Source organism: Periplaneta americana, chromosome 15 (genome assembly GCF_040183065.1).
Source record: "Periplaneta americana isolate PAMFEO1 chromosome 15, P.americana_PAMFEO1_priV1, whole genome shotgun sequence".
Classification (NCBI taxonomy): domain Eukaryota; kingdom Metazoa; phylum Arthropoda; class Insecta; order Blattodea; family Blattidae; genus Periplaneta; species Periplaneta americana.
The window spans coordinates 111,255,165-111,279,067 of NC_091131.1; the positions used below are offsets into that span (position 1 = coordinate 111,255,165).

Genomic DNA, 23,903 nt, shown 5'->3' on the forward strand with positions numbered 1-23,903 from the left:
ATTAAATTAAAACATATAGGAGATATACTGGTACAAAGTTAACATTCAATAGATATAATAACGTTACAATAAGTTAGGTTAGTTTAGCTGTTAAACTTTAGCAGATGGACGAGAAACATTTATAGAAATGAGTAGTGAATTACTTTTTATATTTTGAAAATCCACCACCACCACCACCACCACCACCACCACCACCACCACCACCACCACCACCACCACCACCACCACCACCACCACCATCATCATCATCATCATCAAACAAAATGAAATTATAAATTCATTAACAAAATCTATTTATTTCAATCAATAATACAACTACATTTATTAAATGGTAATAATTATTGTTTTCTCCTATAAGTGTAATTACATTTTTATTCACATGAATGAAGCTAATGATGTAATATTTTATATATTATCTGTTTTAATTGTTCACTGAATCACAAATTGTTTACATTTTATGTCAATGTACAATTACAACAGGAATAGATATTGCTCAATCATACTTGTTAATCTGATGATGCCACATATAGGCGAAAACCTTTATTAACATTTTAACAAATGTAGTTGCACTATTCATTGCAATAAATAGATAAGCTTATGAACTGATAATTAAATTGCATGTAATCAAATTATATAGATATTCCGCACATGCTTTCATAATTAACACGAGTAAGATCGCCATTTAATCAATTATTTATATAGGTATGTTTGAAAACAAAAATTGATGAACAAAAGAGAAACTGGTACAAACATATTCTAAGAATGGATGAAGACCATCTACCAAATCAAGAGCCAGATGGTAAGACGTTTTCGCAAGAGGACGGAAAAGGCCAGCAGGCCTATTCCCTGCGGAAGAAGAAGAAAATTCCAATATTTTATTTTCTGTATTTTTAATTCTCATTAGTTACAATATGTACGATATATTTAAATTTCTTTAGTTTTAGGTTTAAACTTATATTAGGGTGTACAGCTAAAAAAACACTTCGCATCCTGGATAAAATTTTGAACCTGTTCTATGATTTTATATATTTTATAATAAATTGGATATTTCCCAAAGAAGGCCACAGTCCTTTTTATTAAGTGAAAAGTACTATACTGTATAAAATAGAAATGGTCATTAAAATTTATAAATTTGAATTTTGTTTCCGACGTCGAAATGAAGATTTAATACTATTTTAGTAGACGTTTCATTATCCCTTTTCGTATGAAAATATAGAATGGAATTGAGAAAAGATATTAAATCCTATGGGAATTTGATTTCAAATTGAAAGTTAACTCCCATATACGTCAAGAAGACGCTTGGGAGACATGGAGATTGAGCTTCATTACTTCTTCACCTCGGCATGAGAATGAGGTGGTGTCGTCTGCACCTCGCTCCGACCGCCTTTTACCCTCGGGAAAGATCCGGTACTCAATTTGGTAGGAGGCTGAGTGAACCTTGGGACCGTTCTGTAAGTTTTGGCAACTGGAAAAATCAATCTACCAACTGAGCTACCTGGCCGCATACTGCACATAAATGGGCGTTTTTTTTTCAACAAGGCACAAAGTTGTGATTAAAATCTTTTCAAATACAAAGGTATAGTTCTTACAACAATGATGCTCATAATTATTTCTCTACAACTTTTTGGCGGGTTTCTTACGAGCTTCACAGAGAGAACTTTCTGTTACCATTGGTTACAAGTTATCTGACAATAAGAAACTCGCCTTGAAGTTCACCGTCTCTTGCACGTTGTTGAGTGGCTGGCTAGCGATCCTAGATGGCGGGACTGGTTTTCGAACGAGCGGAGTTGGCTTCGCTCGACTGTGGACCTCATTCGTCAGAACTCCTCTGTCGGGAACTGTTGTGCGTTTGTTACGTCCGTACAGCGCAGGCTGCGATCGTAGCTTTTAAAACTTCAACAGCGGCTGTTTCAAACAGCCGCAAGTACTGAACAGCACAACAAATACTATTTATATTATTTATTTATTAGCTTATGACGTGTGGATAGAAGTGATAATTAATGAAATGTGTGACTAACATGGATTTAAAATGAACGAAGATGAAATAAAGTTGAGGTTGGATTACTGAAAGGTGTGTGAACGTGTAGTGTTTTTTATTGCGTGTGTAAAAGAGTGACATACGGCTACATTCAACGGCTGTAACATTTTGAAGGTTACAACAGCATATGGTTTAGCATCTGTGGAACGAAATTTTTTTGGTGTTTTGTGTGTGGTGACTAACCAAACAAATAGAGTTTTTCATAATAGAAAGCAACTACTGCTTCTGTTTATGTGTTTAGTGGATGGTTTTGATTTGTGTCTACATCGAAAACCAACTCACGTTATTTTTTATACACTAATCCTTTCTCTGCTAGGAAGTGCATCAATAAGGATTCAGTAAACATGTGGATTTTAGTGGCTTCTCTCCATTAGCTAAATGTACATCCGTTTACATTTCTAGCTTACATTTATAGAAGAGATTTTCAATTTATACCAGAGGACAGAATGAATTTAAGACAGCATTTTGGAATATTCTGCATCGTACTCATCCTCAATTTAGGTGAGTTTAATTAATTTAATAATTATTTTGTTGAGATTTCACCGTTATTGACGTAAATTGGGCCAGGTAATGCGTTTTAGGCTCTTATAGATTCCCTTTGTGCCATTTTTAATATTATAAGTAACAGATAATTGCATTTTAATCATAAATAATAATTATACTCATTATTGTTGCGTGGGCTTTGTTCCATTTAAAATTTAAATGTGCCGTTTAAACTGTTGGTAACAACAATGCATTTAAATAATTCAAGAACATGCTTATATGGTGTTACCGTAATGTGAATTCTATTTATTAAAAGTTACCACATATTGTTAATGTAAATTGAATCTAGGCTATTTATGCCTAAATGCGACCCAGGAATGCAAACCAACATGTCATTCTGGATGTGTTTCGTGTTTTGTAGTTACACAACTAATTTAGTGGTTAATCGTTAACAAATTCACCATTCCCTTTCCCCACTTTGTTGATCGCCATTAAAAGTTTAATTTGCAAATTGTATGTCCGGTATAACAGCCTATTTTGAAGACATTTATTTTATGGACAGAGTGAAGCAATTCCCACATGGATTTTAGTAATAACAGATGGCCTGATTTAAAACTACGATTCTTATACAGCTAAACAACAACAATTAATACCTGCGGTAGAACCACAAAATAATAAGTTAATTTCATTACCTTGTAATTTAACAGAGACTAGGCCTATATTGTCATGTACATTTCTCGTTCTACTAGGCTATGCTTATGCACTCGGCGACAAATGAAGATTGTTTTTTGATTGAGCGGCCCTAGTCGCATGTTTTCTTTTCCGAGAATCGTCACTTAATACTTGCGACGTTCGGTAATTATGTATTTGGAATATTTGGTCCAGGGATTACATGCATTCTTTGTTGAGAACCAGTCGACAATGTAAGTTATAATATTTGTGGCACAAATTCAAGAAATTATCTTCTGCATTCAAATAAATTTTCCCGGTCCAAAGACTTCAGAAGCAACTTCGATGAACTGCTGAAATCGACGGAAACTGAGGGAGACAAATGACTTCACATAAGCGCAATAATAATGGATGAATCATTCATCATGAATGTCGTATATGCGTCACAAGATGGTTGTACTTAAGCCTAATATACATTTATGATATGAGTATTGAGGTATTTATGCAAAGCCGGAAATTTAATTGTTGACATAGCTTTAAAGTCATCTTACCTTTATAATCGCATTTGTGAGAAATCGTAAATGCTTTCGATGTGAGAATTTATTTTTTTCCCGAAGTTTGTACCATAGGCTACAGTATACGAGACTCTAATGAGATGAAACTTAATTTGTTACCTGGTGTCAATTTTACCGATTACAGTTTAAATGGTTTTCTTTAATTTTCTGATGTGCATTTAATTACCGGTAAAGAATGCATTTTAGGCAACGTAATGATTATGGATAAATTTCTAAGAGTATTTAGATCAAATATTTGAACTTAAGCAAAAAAAAAAAAGGGGGGGCCTAGGCCTACTTATCTGCATGTTATACAAAAAATAAAGTTCCGTTGTCCTTAACCGCAAATCATTTCTTCTCCGGTTTTCAACATTTTTCTTGCGTTTCGTGGTTTAGAAGTGTATTCTTACTATATTACACGACGGACTCTCACCGAAGAGATCGCCTTGGACAAAACAAAAAAAAAATCTGTTTCATGAACCAGTTAAGCTGGATCTGCCCCGTTAATAAATAGCTTACATTTAAAAAATGACGCTAGTGATTAATGCCAACAAATCTACAAAAGCGTTTCACACTTAGTTTGATTCCAAGCATGATAACCCGAAGAAAGAAGTGCGCTGAAATACCTACGTGTAGGTACTGTAGGCCTATTTTAGTCTATGCTATGACGATATATTTTCTGATGACTGGAAAGGGCGGATACTTCAATGATGTGGCAGAGAAACGATAATTAGAAGTTGATGGTAAGATTAGTGTAGAAGGAGGAGTATTGCAAGAAAACCAGTCAAAATATCGCCTTTGATACGGAAATACAGAATAGAGATGTACAGTATTTTCATCTTTAGTATTCAAGGAATTCTTTAAATAGCCATGTAGCCTGTATCTGACGAATAATTTCCTAAAGCAAACGTGTGATTTGCCGTATCATTCGATATTGACTTCTTATCACTGCGATATTGAACGGATTGTTGGAGAGACTTGCAGAAATGAAAACTTGATATGTTGAAATCCACTGTTTTAACTTCTCCGGTGAAATAATCCCATATTAGTTACGTAGGCCTACATTATTTCTCAAAACGTTCATTGTGGGTAGCTTCTCAGGCCTCTCTTTCCTCTTGTTGCTGCAAACTGTGTTGAGCTCAAAGTGCCTGATAGATGGCGAGTATGCTGTATGCCGTAGGAGCTGTTATATGCTACGGCTGTCTCGCAGTAATAAATTAGGCGTAAAGTTTGGAATTAATTTACTACCCTCACAATTACAACTGCAGCTACAACTACTGGCACTACTATCACCAACACCGTAATACAGTCATTACTACTGCTACAACTAGGCCCGCTGCTATTACTTTCACAACTGTTACTTCTGTACTATTAACTAGGCCTACTATTAAGTAATACTAAAATTATCAGTCATTATCACCATTATTACCTTTGTTGTCGTCCTCGGTGCTGCTGGTGACCATTTAGCTATTGGATACGAGGTTCGCGGGTTCAAATCCAGCCGAAGACAATAGATTTTAAAATAGAGAAAATCCTTAACAAAGGTTCTCCGGTAGTATTTTGGTTACTCAGGAGAAGACAAGCCAAGAAAATATGTGACCTTGATTGTGGCTGCTGATTATAATAAACATCACTCAGATGAACATTCCAATAGTCTAGTTATCATGTCGAAAAAAAATTTAGTAGCAATGTGCGTATGGAAATTAAACGATACCGGTACTATGTAATTATTTTAATAAAATAACCATTAGGCCTAATAAATTACTTAATCTAGTACGATTTGTAATTAATAGCTTAACTCCTCACTCCCAAGCAGAAGAGAGATCGCCAGCAACTGTTGAAGTCTGCATACATTTAATCAATAATATCAGTCGGTTAAGGCGCTTGTCTGCCGGTCTGAAGTTGCGTGCGGGCGCGGGTTCGATCCCCACTTGGGCTGATTACCTGTTTGGGTTTTTTTCCGAGGTTTTCCTCAACTGTAATGTGAATTCAAGGTAATCTATGGCGAATCCTCGGCCTTATCTCGCCAAATATCATCTCGCTATCACCAATCTCATCGACGCTAAATAACCTAGCAGTTGATACAGCGTCGTTAAATAACTAAAAAAATCACATAATGTAAGCATTCATATCACTAACATGCTTCCCTTTGCCGCTTCATGTCCTGTTTTTCATATCATGAGTAACAAACAAAACTATGGATACCGCGTCTTAAATTTAAGTCATGTAATGAACTCTTGATAGCTGCAGTCAAAATTTGTCGGCAATTTCTTGCCCATGTTGAATTTGAACATGGAATAACCTCTGCAGTTGATATAAAATATTACTACTATAGGCATCCAACAAGGAAAACTCGATGCGCAGAAACCAGGGGGCGTGACTATCTCGCGTAGAGACGTATGCTCCCGTTTCAAACATTTTCTCAAGCCTACTGTAGGGGAGTAAGAGGGGTATAGCATGCGCGCCGCGAGTAGTCCGAGCTGAGTTTTGTTTGCAGGATACCTCTACTACTACTACTACTACTACTACTACTACAGGGTGACAACTGACCAAACATAGCGCTTCCGTTTCTGCTTAGCGCATGACGTCATTGTTCCATACCCACTCACTGATAACTAGGTGCGTGATAAAGACTTTAAGATTGATCTGAAATACGCTAACGTTGTACGAATACAACAATGTTATATTACACTATTTAGAGTAAACCGTATTTCACAGGAGCAGAACCTTATTCTTCAAGAGTTTCATGACAAATGATTTAACACCCACTCCAGTATGACATGTATGATTCTTTGCACTTTAAAATGCTTGTTGCCGGACTATACGGTTGCTACTACCATTACCACTACCACTACAACTACAACTACTTATTATTGCTATACTTCTTACTTTCTTTCTTATTCTGCTTAACCTCCCATTTTATCCAACTTAGCCTACACACCACTATGGGTAGTGGAGAGATTCTTTTGATCGTACACTAGACTAGACATCTCACAAATGCGTTAATGCGGGTCTTCCTGGTCATTGGATCGGCATAACGCAAGGCCACCGCAGAAATATCACAGAACAATAACAAGATAACGGATGAACATCCAATCCCGTGGACGGAAGATAAATTTCTTGCGTTGTCCACACCGGGAATCGAACGGCTATCTACATAGCCACAGCGGTGTACTATCTTATATTATGCACATTGTGATTCTGAACTATTCTCTTTATTATTTTTTAAAACTAGCTAGTTACTGTCGCCACTTACTACTACCATAATATCATTACTCCATCGCGCTTCCAGCCTTTATGTTGACTTTTTCTGTACATGACTAGTTCTACACACGCTAGGACTCGCGTGCGTGTAGTTAGTTCGATGGTGGACTTCATGTAAAAGTATATGGGACACTCGTAGTACAAACTTTCCAGCCGTAGTCGAGATTCGAACTGCAGTTTTAAAGCTGTGTTGAAACATGCCTTTGATGTTGCGTGCGCCACGGTCTAGTTTCATTGAAATTATATTTATTTCATTTACTACAGAATTCTAGTTTTAGGTACGCTTACATAATTTTAAGGACTCGACGAATCTCCTGTTTTAATGATATTATTATCATTATTATTATTATTATTATTATTATTATTATTATTATTATTATTATTATTGTCATCATCATCATCATCTCCACTTATTGAACCGTAATGATTGACAGTGATTTTAACAACAAAGATCTTAGTTATGGCAGTATTTTAAACCCTTGCGATAGATCAGTGGTCAGACCTCCGGCCTGTCACGCAGGCGGCTCGTGTTCGAGTCCCGGTCAGGTCTGACACTTGTGGTGGACAAGATCGCAGTTTGGGTTTTTTCTCGGGGTTCTCCAGATTTTCCCCATATTAGGCATCTACAACATTCCGTCTCCATTTCGTCATCATTCCGTAGCATTCCCCGATCGCCGGCTGGCGACACACGGTGGGGGGTGGCCTGCTCGAAACTAGGGACGCAGCGAACCTTATTGTGGTTATCCGGTGTGGGTTTTGGAATGCGCCTAGATTGAGGATTAGCGCAATAGATCGTAACAGGTCGCAGTGCTGGCCCATAGTGCCGCCCGTAAATGTCATTCCATACGTTATTTTATGTTTTATGGTGGTCCCAATATTGTATATAGGTTGTATAGAAAATTTTACTACATAAGGTTGGCTAAAAAAATTCACTACCCATTTCAACAACAGTTCAGGACTTGAAAACATTCATTGGAAAGGCTTTTGAAGAAAGAGATTTCGTGTCAGACATTGTAGAAAAGTATGATTAGTCTGCGATGTATCAACACAGGAGGAAAGTAATTTGAAAAATGATTCAGAACAATGGGTAGTAACTTTTTGCCCATTTTGTATTTGTGGTAGCGAAGGAAGACGGTGCGTGTAGTTTGTAGAGCGAAAAGAGGGAGACAGCGTAATGTACCTAATAGTCTGACCATTTACTGAGGACTACCACTTTTATGTTAACGATTCTTATAGTCCGCATGACATGTCGATTTCTCTCTCTCTCTCTCTTTTTTTTTTTTTTTTTTTCCGTTTTGGATAATCAAGGCGATGATATTTGGCACATTCCGGATTGTTGGAAGGATTGGATTTGATTTGGAAGGTTACCATTTTAAAATATGTATTGCGTTGGAATTTCTGTCACATTCGCGTCTGCTAACAGAAAAAAACAGCAATAAAATGTTGCGCACGTATCTTTATTCATGACGCTTTTTTATGAGTTTACCTGAAGGCATTTGCCTACAGTGTTACTGACTAGAGAATATTTCAGATTATTACAGGCCTAGTTCCTAGCAATGAATAAAGTATCCTCAATTGTGTTGGGTTAGGATTTGGTATTCGAGTAGTAATTCGTTTATTTATCTATTTCTCAGATTTAAAATACACACAAAACAAAGCTTTTAGTCTAGAACTTCATTTAGACTAAGTATTACTTAGACTAACTAGGGCCTTTGCTAAAATTAGAAGATGAATTCGTTTAAGGGGAGTTATAAATAAGTGAACGATTGTAAAAAAAAAAAAATTACGAATCTGCTAATATCTAACTGCAGATGCATAACTAGTTGAGCCACCGGCGTTGCTCGGTCGGCTAAGGTGGTTGCCTGCAGATCCGAAGTTGCGCTCGGACGCGGTTCGATTCCCACTTGGCTGATTACCTGGTTGGGATTTTTTTACAAAGTTTTCCCGAACCGTAAGGAAAATGTCAGGTAATCTATGGCGAATCCTCGGCCTCATCTCGCCAAATATCATCTCGCTATCATCAATCACATCGATGCTAAATAATTCACAGTTGATACAACGTCGTTAAATAACCAAGTAAAAAAAAGCAATTTTTCTTTTCTGCAGTTTCTTGAATATTGTCATCTGACAAGCAAACATTCTGATGGGGGCAGATAAAAAAAGTTAATTTTTTTTTCTTCCACCATGCTAATAATGTCAAAAGAGGTATTTATACAAATTTTGGCCACTCGACCGCAATTACGAGGGCCGTCAAAAACAAGTTCGCCAGGGGCAGTTAACAGAAAGAAAACATAATTTCATTGGACAAATTTATTGGAACAGACACAGCATTTGTTGAGCTATTTTTCAACATATTTTCCATCGGAATTGAGACATTTCTCATATCATGGAATCGACAGAGAGGGGTGCACACGTAGTCAAACGCTGGTTCCGGTCTGAGGCTGCTGACTTCTACGACACAAAAGTTGATCCTATGGTATGGCAAATGTCTCAATTCCAGTGGGGGATATGTTGACAAACAGCGCAACAATTGCTGTACCTGTTTCAATAAATGTTTCCATGTAATTGTGCTTTTTTTCTATAAACGGTCCCAGGAAAATCATTTTCTGGATGACCTCGTAATTGCGGTCGAGTGACCAAAATTTGTATAAACACTTCTTTTGATACTAATAACATGGTGGAAAAATAAATAAATTTATCTGCCCCCATCATAACGTTTGCTTGTGTGACTTATCAATTACAATCTAAATACGATTTTACTACTTCATTTCTGTTTGCTTTCGGTCTCCTCTCATGAAAATCTATGTAGAAATTTCCAGTTTATTACATTCTATGTAAACCCGAATCACGCAAGTGAAGTGGGTAGGCATTAGTCACACACACATTCTATGTTACGAAGTTTCGTCGCATAATACAAACATCCATTTCGCGGCTCACTTTAGCATAAATCTGGTGTAAGACGTTGTACCAAATGTCTCCATGCGGAGCGGAGTATATTCGTAAAACGGATGTTGCAAACTGTAGCATCCTCCTACTCAAATGTAGACCATGACGGAGAGGATTGATAATAACCATAGTTAGATTCCGACAAAGAAAAAGAATTCCATGACACTTTCGAGTGTAAGCTGCGGGAGAACTTCAAAGATGGCTCTTATCGACTCATAAGCACACAACGTGGGAGCAACACTTCAGAAGTCGATCCACCGCGCGCGCCGGCACAAATTGTGACGACTTTGGGATGGATTAGGACACTGACGTTGGAGAAGGAATTTTCTATTTCTCGCCTTCCTTTCTTTTCTGTTCTTCTTGTTCTTATACTTTGCTTCCGCTTCGTATTTTTATTCTCATCTTCGTTTTGTGCCACCGGCGTAGCTCTATCGGTTAAGGCGCTTGCCTGCCGATCCGTAGTTGCGCTCGGGCGCGGGATCGATTCCCGCTTGGGCTGATTACCTGGTTTTCCCCAATCGTAAGGCAAATGTCAGGTAATCTATGGCGAATCCTCGAACTCATCTCGCCAAATATCATCTCACTATCACCAATTTCATCAACGCTAAATAACCTCGTAGTTGATACAGTGTCGTTAAATAACCAAGTAAATAAATAAATATTCGTTTTGTTTATTCATTCGCCGTTCTTCGCTCCTTCCCATATTCTTGATATCGTATTCCTTTGTCTATTTGTTTTCATTCACCTCTTTCTTCTTTCCTGCTCTCTCTTTTACTTCGTACTCTTGTTCATTTTCTTTTCTTCTCCGGTTATTTTTGTCCAGTAGGCCTATCTTCTCTCCTCTGTTTCGCAATGTTATTTTCCTCCCCTTTTTATCAGTGACGTTTCTTCTTGTTCTTCTCCTTGAGGTGTTACCTACATCATTATCTAGATCTAGATACTTTGGCCTTTTCTCGAACTAACGTTAGGCTCTCTTGTACGATGAACCTCTCTGAACTTGTGGTCAGCACAGTGCAAGACCATCGCGGAGACGCCAAAGGATGGAAACATTCACCCAGTTCCGTGGAATGGAGATAATTTCCGCCCATTCTGGGAATCGAACCAAGGACCGCTTAGTTGGAAACCGTTCGCGCTATCCACAGAGCCATAACGGCGAACTGTGACGGTTGTAGAATAAATATTTTCATTGGTCTCTGCTCAAAATTAAAACATCTTCCACCTACAATTCAACTCTCATTCTGTCACGAACACAACATTATGTAAATATCATTATTTAGTCTGTTTCATAGTTTAATTTTGGGTGGGCGTGGGCACACCCACTAAAACCTCCACTGGCTCTTGTCCCTTATTCTTGTTCTACTTTCCCTCCCTCCCTCCTTTTGTTTTTTTTTTTACCTTCTTCACCTCGTTCCGTTGTTCCCCTTTAACTGCAAGTGTCCATCATGACTACAGACTTCGATATAGCAACAATTCCCATTTTATATACTTAACTCAGAAACGTGTGTTCTTGTTAGGAAGATAGTGAAGTTATTTTTTGTTTTCAATATCCGTGTTATACATGATAGTGAACGAAATATCCTGACTGTTGTTGCAACCGAAACCATCTATTACAAATTCAACTTGTATTTCCCAGGATTTGAAAGCTAGCCTCCAGCATATATTGCAACCACATTGTTAATAAAGAACTCTGTTTTCTGTCACATCTGGAAGTTCAGGACTCTGTACCAACTTCTGAGACTCGGTGGGTACGTGCTCCGTTAAACGCTTGCCGTAGTAATTTCGCATAGTGTTTGTCTCCAGGAAAAATAATACAGTACTGTAGTTTGTCGTAATTTTTTTTGTACAAAATAAGTGTAGACTAGTGAATTGTGAAGATTGGTGTAATGATGGTAGAGGAAACGGGAGTATCATGAAAGAATCTATACAAACAAATGTCATGTAAGTATGGTACACTTGGTCTCCCCAACCCTCTTTCGTACAAACCCGGAATATTCTCAATTATCAGACGTTGAAAGGCTGTCTGAATAAAATTTCTGATATGATTTCTATTACACGCCGTGAACTTTATTTACCGACTCAGACTCGGTTGAGTCGATAGCAGTTTTTTTATGACGTTTAATGTAATTTAGTTACACTTTATACCGTTTTAATGAGGCGCCTGTGAACCCTGTGATCAGATTATGTTCCAGTAAACAGATGGACCGAAGTCAACCGCAGCAGGAATTGTCCATCTGGTTGCCATGGAAATAGATTTCGTATTAAATCACATATAATTCAAAGTGCAGATTTTCAGATGTTTTCGCTCTGTTAGTGTTCAAACAAATTGTAATTTATCAATGAAAAGCATGTTTTTAATAGTCTGGTATATAAATTAATTAACACAATTTCGTTTTAACTATGAATTTCGTAATGTAATGAGCATGAAAATGCATAGATGGGTAACAATATTGGCTAGTAATTATTTCTACGGATCGTTGTGTACGCTACATTTAAGACTCGGTTTTAACACAGCGTGGAAACCTCATTCGACGCTTCCAAAGCTCCCTAGATCATGCGTGTGCGATGTTAATGTGATGTTCTCTGTTGTCTACTGTTTTTTTTTCTATCGTGTTTGACCCATTATTCCACGTACTTCTTAGGCCTACATCATTGAGTGATTTTCATTCTTTTGTGGATAATTATTATTACAGTATTTTTTTAATACTTTAAACTGCACAGGTTATTGAGTGTCGAAATTCAATGTGGACGAGAAATGGGCGATAAATTTTACCTGGATCCCTCTATCAGGGCCGGTTCTTCTACATACCGTAAATTTACGACATGGGACCTACTGCTTTACTTCTCGGGGGGAAGCCAAGGATTTTATCGCCCTTAAAATCAATCACCCTAGACGGATTTGAAATCGCGAACTTCAGATCCAGCGGCGACCACGACACACAGATGATAACGTAGATAATGGACCAAATTTAAACTCGTCGGTGAAGTTCTTGAGGAATTTTTGTCAAGTGTTTTAAAAATAATATTACAAACATGTCAATGGCTAAAAGATATTTATTTTTAAATTATTTCACTACTTAAGTTGCTGAGAAAGCGGCGAAGTTATAAAAAATTGTTTTATTTAACGACGCCCGCAACTGTCGAGGTTATATCAGCGTCGTCGGTGTGTCGGAATTTTGTCCCGCAGGAATTCTTTTACATGCCAGTAAATCTACTGACATGAGCCTGTCGCATTTAAGCACATTTAAATGCCATCGACTTGGACCGGGATCGAACCTGAACCTCTGTTACAGAATGCCTGCGCCACCCAGGGCGACCAAAGTTGTCAAGAAGTAGTGATTATGTATTTATGTATAGTAATTACCTCGGAATGATGATGATGATGATGATGATGATGATGATAATTTGAGTTTGTTTTCGTCACCTGAAGAGCAAAAGCGTTTTTGTAGATAGTGAACAATTTCATCTCAAGACTTGGACATTAATATTTTTTTAGACTAACGGCGTAATGAGATTTCTTCCCAAAGTTGTCCTCAGCTATAAAGCGAATGTTAGGTAATTCTATGCCTCATGTGTCAAGAAAATATCTTGTCATCACCAATTTTGCGCTGTTGGACAAAGCGAGAAAGAAGTTAGTTCATGAGTTTGGATCTTCACAAGACCTGAATCGAGCCAATAAACTCAGTATAGGCCTATTTGATGACGACATCGACGTCGATGATGATGATGATGATGAAAATAATAAAATGTTTGTTCATAATTACTTGTAGACCACAGTTTGAGAAGTAATATTAGCTTTGTATCAGTATCTCGTATTATCTGACTAGCTTGTGTAGTTGAAAATTGGCATTAAATAAAGTTATTGCGGACCACAATTTCAGAACTGATGGTTCATCATCCGACAGAATATTAGTGTGTAGAAGTTAAGGCTGCAGAATTTGATCTCCTGGTTCTTTGTGCCTTAAGTAAAACAGACATAATAAAAAAAGCTGTATATTACAGTTCGCCTTGACGGGAACTGCATTTTTAAACAGCCTGTCGAACCGGTTCCAGGTCCTTGATTATGATACATGGGCGTCCATTAAGGTAGCTAGGCGACTAGATACTCCCTCTCGGAATCTGGTCCGCGCAACAAAATATTACAGCTTGATAAACAAGTAAACGAAACGCATTTACAGATCGAAGGACAGATGCCATGATTTTTAAAATCAACATGTGAGTAACGTCTACATTTTAACTGTTGCCATAGCGATTGTATATGAATCGGGGCCACTTTTACATTTTCATTATTTGCAGGCAATCCGGGCCGTATGCTATGTGGACAGAGATTCGCTGCTTTGCAAACAGTAGTTGGCAGTTTAACATTGAATTATTTGGGGATTTCTAGAATCTTCTAGATGTTTACGATCATCGAATATATTTTAAAGAGAGAAACGTAATATGAGTTTTAGGCTTCTACAGTTAAGTGTGTTCAGAAATACATATTTTCGGTATACCCAAACGTCTACTTCCGATAAATTTAAGCTACATGTATTTAACGATTACTCCTTAAATTAGTGACTCTATAAATTGGCATAGGCCAATAATAATAATAATAATAGCTGTGCTCGGGCGTTGGTTCGAATCCCACTCAGGGCTGATTACCTTGGTTCGATTATTTTAGGTTCCCTCCATCTGTTAGAAGACTGTCAAGTAATCCCATGACGAATCCTCGGCTTCGTCTCGCCGAATATCTTTTTCGATATTACCAATTACATCGACGCTAAAACCTTGTAATTGATGCAGCGTCGTTTATCCCAAACCTCCTAGTGTAAGTTTATAATTAAAGATTCATCTGTACAGAATGATAGTAATTGTAGAATGGTTTAATAAATCAATCGGAAACTGTGCTAAGTCATACTACAGTCTAGTATATAGAGTCACGAAGCTCAATACTTAGTAAATATGCATCCATAGATAGTTGCTAACCACTAGGATCGCTACTATCGCCTCATTACAGACAGTGCGAAATAGTACTGGCATAGTCTATTGTTCCTAGTTCCCTCACAACTCAAGTTTCGTGACTGTGCATACTAGACTGTGCTCATACCTTAATATAGTAGCCTGCTTGGATTTAGGCCTATTCATGCTTGCATCAACTGTGTGCTGTCGAGGATATGGCAACGCAACGAAATTGTTCATAGAGAAATGTATAAGAACGTGATTCTCAATTAATTCAGTTCGTGATGCCCTGATAAATTGGAAACTGCTATTATGAAAAGACACTATCGTTACTCATAGAAGAGTTTTACATAATTTACCATCCTGATACATCATCCTGAATTAACAAACATACTTCATTCTAGACTGATATCTCTGTATCACTAGCAAGCAACCTTTATAAGGGGGAGGGAGAAATTTATAAGTGTCAAATATAGATAGGCTATATTGAAAATATTTAAGGGAGATGTCCTGAATTTGGTGTCAAAAATCAATTTTTTGGAAATATGTTTTTCGTAATCTACATACCTTGGTGTAATTTACATTGTATATGAATTTTATATTTGTAAAAGGCTTGGAAATATATTAAAAACGTTTAAATGTTGAACTCTGCATCTGCCACCACGCCCCTTTTGTTGAAGTTTCAGTGCATTTCTTTCGAATATATACATTTTTTGCGGGATATAAAGAGTTTTCTCAAAAACTATAAATTCGAGTAGGGTTACTATGATTTTTTTTAGGAGTTGTTCATTAATCATTACATATTGCTGAACATTTGGAACTACAATGATAATTCAATACTTACATTTTTATTTATAGGGAAGACGTATTATATGAAGAAAAAAATTATTTTTCCAACACTAAGTTCAAAATTTTAAAAATAAAAAACTAATATGCATATGGTATTAATTATAGTTCAATAATCTTATAGCAGTGTTAGCTTCATACAGTAAAAATTTCAAATGAATGGCATAAATAGGATTCATGTTACGGCTTTCATACAGAAAAGACATAACTGTAAAATATTTATAAAATATTTATGCATATGCCTTACTCTTAGGTATTCCATTATATTTTTTTCATTTAATACAGTTCTTTGTCTTTATGCACACAAAATTTCACGCCTTTAGCTTAAAAGCTGTGGTTGCAATGATTTTTTAAAAGAAAAAGTTGTATTTTCAATGACAATCCCCGTTAACACCATGATAAAGTTATTGTTTTTGTAATTCCTACATAAGTTACATGTTGTACAGGAAATCAAATCGTAAGAAGTATACAGCTTAACAATTTTTCTGAAAATACGTCTTAATCTATTGCTAGCATGATGTGCGTTGTGATAGACACTTAACCAAACATAACTTATAGAGTCTAGCTACGTATTTGGGAAGTTGAAGTACTTGAAGAAAATATGCCTTTCAGTCGTTTTGTTTCACCAAATTACTGTAGATCTCAGGATTTCCGGGAACCGATCTCTGGTATCTCTAAAGAGAAGTCGTCGCCTGGATTAGCTCCGGTTGAGTTAGATTTATTATTAATTTCACCACAGTATTATTTGCAAGTCTCGTACTAACAATTCTATTAATGTCCAGAAATCACATTACACATTTATTTATCTGCCGTAGGCCTTCCCCCAAGAAAGATGTGCAAACATGTCAAAGGAGTGAACCAGTCATGCAACCGTCGTTTCACTCCAGCGTTCTGACAACGTTATAACGTGTATCAGGTTTCTTTTGTAATCACTGGTCCGTTAAGGCACGGTATTACCCCTCCAGAACTCGGGGGAAAAAAGTAACATTGTTCTTTTCCATTATGTGAAGTGCAGAGGAATTTAAATGTGAACCATTTATCTTCATTTTTGTCTTTTTAAATGAAGCGGGGGAAGAAATGATGGATCATTAAAGAAGGGTCTAATTGGAGTTGCTTAACTGATATTGAAATACACAGATCATTGCATTTCGTAGGTTGGCTCCATCACTTAATGAATAAAAAAAGGCGTGGGTGGGGGAATCATCTTGCTGATTGGAGCTGATACGTATGTCAATGTAATTCACTGCTCGACAATATAACAAATACGGAATCAAAGAGTTACAAGACAACTGTATGAAAAATAAAAATAAACATTTTGTTATGAAAAACCTATGTTCGACCCATAAGAGAGGAAAATTGTAAAGCTTTAGGCGTTACTTCTACCGTGGAAACGTAAGTGTTTTGTGTTTCGTGATTTACCGCGCTGCCCATCTCTCTCTTTTTTCTATGTAATAGGCTATGCCAAGTTCGACTCGTTCTATTGTTTAATATTATTGGATAGAGTGTACTCGTCCTGTTTGTAGCAGTAAGCCTATTTACTTACCCTTACGTTCATCCTTGCCTAACTTAAAATTTGCATACAAAGAATGTATCTATACGTTTCACATAATCCAAGAGATTTCGTAAATCCTTCTCACTTTTTATAGTTACAGTTCGTATGAAGGAATCTGTTTTTCTTTACACGAGCGTGTTTTTGTTGTATTTACAGCTATTGTTGTTAGATCTTGAAAGTTAGAATTCCCACATAGAAACTTTTTGCTAGGGAAACCATTCTTCATAACATAAAACTATACTGAAATATATATCTATTACAGTGCACTTATTGTTACTTAGTTACCATTACACTATAGTTTTGCGAAGGCTTTGGAATATAGCTCTCTAATTTTTCAATGCAAAATAGCCTATATTGTATTTTGCAATTTTAAAAATATGCTCGTTTTTCAAATTTTTCTTCGATTTTGTAAAAAAAGAAAACACTTCCCAACCTTGTATCATAATAATTATATTACGTTAGGCGTGAGGTAGAAATTGCCACGTTTCACGCCATTCCAGCACTCGTAACTCAGCAACCATAGGAGCTACACGCTTGTTTGACCTCAAACGATTCGCTACAAACTACTTTACGAAATAAAAATGTAAACATAATGAACGGGCAACTGTAACATAGTGAAAATTTGAAACAAAGACAAATATTTGGACTTTATTTCAAAATGTCCAAACATTTACAAAGAAAATATTCAACAGCCTATGAGATTAGGATGCGAGAAGAAAAAAGGCAAAACACCGAACGAAATGAGGGGCGACTCAGCGGTGCCGAGCGAACACGGAGGTGGTGGGAGCGCTGAAAAGAGGCCGATTGTTTGCTAGAGCAGGCCGACTAATTACTAAATTAATGGCAATAATATTCGGATTCCGCAAACAGTCGAGACAAATGATGGTCGAGTATGTGCTGAGCCTTATTAATAGAATTCCTGTTTACATGAATCTCAATCTGAACAGAAATTCCGTCTACATGGACGAGGTCACTGTTGGAAATTTGTCGAAATAAACTAAGTTTTTATGTACGAAATTCTTTTTTCATATGTAGACACCCGTGTCACAACAAGCATTCTACATTGCAACATACCTTAGATTTTAAAGGGACGTCCTACTAATTTCTCATGATTTGCGTTAAAATATCTTTGCAAGCTAACATATCGATTGAAACTGTATGTATGTATGTAGGTATGTATGTATATATATATATATATATATATATATATATATATATATATATATATATGTGTATAAAGCGTCCAATTCCAAAACTACCTAAATCCATTTTTTAAAATATTGAGATAATCGGTTTCGTCATCTACCTAAATGTCTCTAGCAATTTTGTAATGAATGTTGTGCCTAAATTCCCTCTTTCCTTCCATAAATAAGCTTCAAATATGACGAACATTGCAAACAATCAGGAAAAAAGTTATTAGTTTTTGGCGTTTCCTGAAAATTGTTAAGAATGGATGTAGACAGTTATGGAATTGGAGGCTTCATATATATATCTGCAAGTCAACGTTCTGTTGGAATTGCAGATGTCTCTGCGAGGTACAGTCTCGATTGAGACTACAGATGTCTCTGCGGAGCACAGTCTCGATTGAGACTACAGATGTCTCTGTGGAGCACAGTCTCGATTGAGACTACAGATGTCTGTACGGAGCAGTCTCGATTGCGACTAGAGATGTCTCTACGGAGCAGTCTCGATTGAGACTACAAATGTCTCTGCAGAGCAGTCTCGATTGAGACTACAGATGTCTGTACGGAGCAGTCTCGATTGAGACTACAGATGTCTGTACGGAGCAGTCTCGATTGAGACTAGAGATGTCTCTACGGAGCAGTCTCGATTGAGACTACAGATGTCTCTACGGAGCAGTCTCGATTGAGACTACAGATGTCTCTGCAGAGCAGTCTCGATTGAGACTACAGATGTCTGTACGGAGCACTCTCGATTGAGACTACAGATGTCTGTACGGAGCAGTCTCGATTGAGACTAGAGATGTCTCTACGGAGCAGTCTCGATTGAGACTACAGATGTCTGTACGGAGCAGTCTCGATTGAGACTACAGATGTCTCTGCGAAGCAGTCTCGATTGAGACTACAGATGTCTCTACGGAGCAGTCTCGATTGAGACTACAGATGTCTCTACGGAGCAGTCTCGATTGAGACTACAGATGTCTCTACGGAGCACATTATCGATTGAGACTGAAGATGTCTCTGCTGAGCAGTCTCGATTGAGACTACATATGTCTCTACGGAGCACATTATCGATTGAGACTGCAGATGTCGCTGCTGGATACATTCTCGATTTAGTGCATATGTCTGCGGGACATAGTCTCGATTGAGACTGCAAATGTCTCTGCGGGGCACAGTCTCGATTGAGACTACAGATGTTTCTACGGAGCACATTATCGATTGAGACTACAGATGTCGCTGCTGGATACATTCTCGATTTATTGCATATGTCTGCGGGACATAGTCTCGATTGAGACTGCGAATGTCTCTGCAGGTCACAGTCTCGATTGAGACTACAAATGTCTCTGCGGGGCACAGTCTCGATTGAGACTGCAGATGTCTCTGCGGAGCAGTCTCGATTGAGACTACAGATGTCTCTGCGGGGCACATTATCGATTGAGACTGCAGATGTCTCTGCTGGATAAATTCTCGATTTAGTGCATATCTGCGGGACATAGTGTCGATCGAGACTGCGAATGTCTCTGCAGGACTGAGTCTCGATTGAAACTGTTTGCTTCTGCGTGGCAGACAGGATAGGCTTCTGAAAGACAAAGCACGAAATAATGCAAGAAAATCGGGACGCAGTAGGCCTTAAAAAATCGGAGCATTTAAGAGACCTAAATTCGGGACCACTAATTCTGTAAAATTTACACCACCATCGGATCGTGGACCCTAGTCTGAAATCCCAGACGCCCTGTGGTGGTAAAGTTGCGTCTCTCTGTATGAGGTTTGTGTAGGAATAATTTAGAGACTCCTGGCTCCTCCTATAAGGCCTGGTAAATAATAGGAGCCATCTATGTAGTAATGGAGAACTCCACATCATGAAATGGTCAACTAGTTCAAACACGGTAGTGTTCGTGTTTTAGCACTGAATAGAATTGCCTGCCAATGGTCGATATTTCAAAGATCATTTAATAATGTTGTCATACGTCCACGTTCCTCAAACATACCCCCACACCGCTACGCCATCATTGTGCAGCAGTAACTCTACGCATAGTAAAATGGATGAGGGGTAATTCGACAAGAAGATATATTAATTAAACTGGCGACGAAATCCAATAGCGAGAGAGGGAAGGTAAAGTCACGTTGCATCACGTCACGATTCGTGACAGCTGTATTTCCTCCGCTGAAGTGTCGGTGTACCATAACAATACTGGAGCTGTGTTGGTTTTGTAACCAAATACTGGGTATAACTGTATACGAGCTATCTAAGTTGTTGAAAGAAAAACATAAACGTAAACTTTCCTCTTTGATTAAAGTGACTATTTCACTCACGTAGCCTGACATGTTCATCAGTGGAGTGTAGGAATCTGTCAAATTTCAAGCTGTCACTGAAATTATGTTTTAAATTGTCGATTTTGTTTTATGGCTACTGCTCCGGTATTGCTTCCTGTCCTCCTGTATCGTAAACAATAATTTAGAAGGCCATGATTTGTTGTATGTAAAATTAATAGGCTATTTTCGATAATGGACAGCCAATGAAATAAAATGTCAGTAAATTAAAATATATTATTTAATAATAACACGCGTTGCTATATTATTCTTATTAGCTATTTGTTATACTGTTGTCGAAATAGTCCAGGTACTATACTACTGAGGTTTTGGTTTTTATTAGATGTTTATTTAAGTTGCTCGTAATTTTGTTAGTAAAATTAAAACCTCTATATCCACTACCTATCAGTATTACAGATAGTGATAATTTTAGTTTTTTTATACAATACGGAAAATTCTTGCAGTAAGATGTAATACATTACCAATCCATTTTTCGTCGTGTTACCAACATCAACACAAACTACAGTCTTCTTCTTCTTCTTCTTCTTCTTCTTCTTCTTCTTCTTCTTAATAGTCATCATTATACCCACTACTATGACGCAACGGCGTGGGATAATAATAATAATAATAATAATAATAATAATAATAATAATAAATAATAATGATAATAATATCATCATCGCAACCACTTTAATCATCATCATCATCATCAACTCACCCTAACCACTTTGTTCATCATCCTGAAATTGGCCATTTTTCCCATTGTGATCCTTATATTGTATAGAGCTTTGCAGCAATTCCTGTCCATGGCAAATACGAATTACTACTGTGTTTCATATTTACTATATAAATTAAATTTTAATATAATGAGTAGGCCTAGAACAATTCGGACAATATTTTAATTGTGCCTCAAAGTATTATATATTTAAATGATTTTCATAAGCTAGTTGAAGTACTTGTAAATATAAATTGTCTATAACCACGAAATTGAAATAATATTGCTTTATAACTTCACAGATGGTTGGAAGATTCAGATGCTCTCATTTGAAAATTAACTCCTAATAAATTAATATCAAACCTAGGCACTTCACATGTTCACTCTATGAAACTTGAACATAGAAAGTAATTTTCAAACGAGTCATAGAATATTCATGTCCTTGGTGTTACCTAATATGTCTGTGATAATATTGATATATTTGCAATTTGTTTCTGGACTCTACTGTAGAGTGTGCTGTTATCAGAACATATTCCTCCCCTACATATAGGTGGAAAGAAGTAGAATTGCTTTACAGTGTGTAATTGTGCTTCAAGTGTTACATAATATATAAAGATAGGTTAGGTTAATTGTATGTCCTTTGAGTTACTTAATAGTTTGACAGTAATAATAATACTTAAATTATTTTTCATTAAATATACGACTTGATCATTTGTTTATAAAACATAACCTCAACTTGATACGGGCTTTTTATAATTATAAAAAATGTCCCCTAAGTTATTGTCCTTTGTGTTACCATAAAATAGGAACCAAAATGACTGGGTAACACCAACCATATTAACGTTTCAAATAAATGCTTTGATAAGTATAAAAAATGTGTACAATAAACCAGTTCACTTAAACTGAAGCGTTTTAAGTACTCAGGGGAACTGATAATTTTCCATTTCTGATCTTCTCTATTGGTGCGAACTCAGAGAATGACCCATATATTAATATTTCCACTTCATTGGATGCTCCATAGATATTTCTTAGACTGCTGTAAAGAAACTTTTATAATTCTTCCGTTTTGAATCCTAAAATTGTGCTCTAATTAAAATTCAGACTCCGTCACGGTATAAATAAGATTGAGCAGTTTCCAAGCTTTGTTAAGTGCGCATTCAGGGGTTCGAATCCTATCTAGGATAAGGATCTTTGTTTGTTGTCAGTGTGATACAATATATATCTTAGAATTCTTAGATCGACACCGTGCTGACGCCAAATCACAGTAATCTCACACTGTGTGTTGTAGAATCGTGTTGAGAAGAAGTACAAAATCTCGACTTGCGATAAATCTCGCTAAGGATATAAAATCCCTCGGATAAGACAATGGCTTTAATGTTAGATTCTCCGCAGCTAACGTTAGTGGAGATATTCCTCTCTCACATGGTCTGTGTGTTTGTTCTGTGTTGTCTTGCACGATGGCCTTGCATGATGTCGAACAACACATAACGTAGTTGACCCCCTACTTCAATGTCTCATGTTTGTTTGTAATCTTCACAAGAGCAAGGACAGAATGGGACAAAGAACCCTTTACCTTGAAAGTAGATAATGACGTACGTTCCTGTTGCACTGTACGCAAATGGTAGGACGTAAAGCTGTAACGTTGCGTGGAGGTCTGGGTTCGAATCCTGGCTACATTATGGATGTTTGTCCGTCCTCATTGTGATTTCTTCTGTCTTGGGTGAAAGTCAGCTATTGTATTGGCTCCACGTCATAGAAATTCAACATGTCTGTCGTACACACATGTGGAGTAACGGTTAGCGCGTCTGGCGCGAAACCAGATTGTCCAGGTTCGAATCCCGGTTGGGGTAAGTTACCTCAACCCAATATGAGCAAATGCTGGGTAACTTTGGGTGCTGGAACCCGGACTCATTTCACCGGCATTATCACCTTCATTTCATTCAGACGCTAAATAACCCGAGATATTGATACAGCGTCGTAAAATAACCTACTAAAAAAACATGTCAGTTTTGAAACCATCATTAGTTCAGAGACATACACGAATCAAAATTTATAAAACTCTTGCCAACCAGTTTAATCTTACGGATGGAACACCTGACTCCTCAAGAAAAACCGCTGTCGAGATGAAGTTCCACTGCTGGAGTCACAAAATGAAACCACAATTTGATGATGATGATGATAATAATAATAATAACAATAATAATAATATTTGTACATTTTATTAATAAATTCGTCATTAATTAGTCATCACTCGCTTTCTTTTCCATTTACTCTATTCATTCTTGATAATTCATTCCTTATTCACTTTTCATCCTTCAAGTGCTAATTCATCAATTCTTAATTTGTTACTTGCTTTCTGTTCATTACTGTATCATTCACCATTCATTACTTTATTATTCCGTAACGT

At 37.0% G+C, this 23,903-nt stretch overlaps 1 protein-coding gene across 4 annotated transcripts in view; it reads left to right on the forward strand.

Annotated features, from left to right (window-relative positions):
* Positions 1 to 1,826: 1,826 nt before the first annotated feature.
* The window catches only part of ed (echinoid), a 927,271-nt gene continuing 905,194 nt past the window's right edge, over positions 1,827 to 23,903 (forward strand). For all 4 annotated transcript variants that reach the window (XM_069848005.1, XM_069848002.1, XM_069848004.1 and 1 more), the window contains exon 1: positions 1,827 to 2,539. In XM_069848005.1, coding sequence (XP_069704106.1) covers positions 2,485 to 2,539 — 55 coding nt within the window. In that variant the 5' untranslated portion in view covers positions 1,827 to 2,484. The remainder of the gene's footprint in view (positions 2,540 to 23,903) is intronic.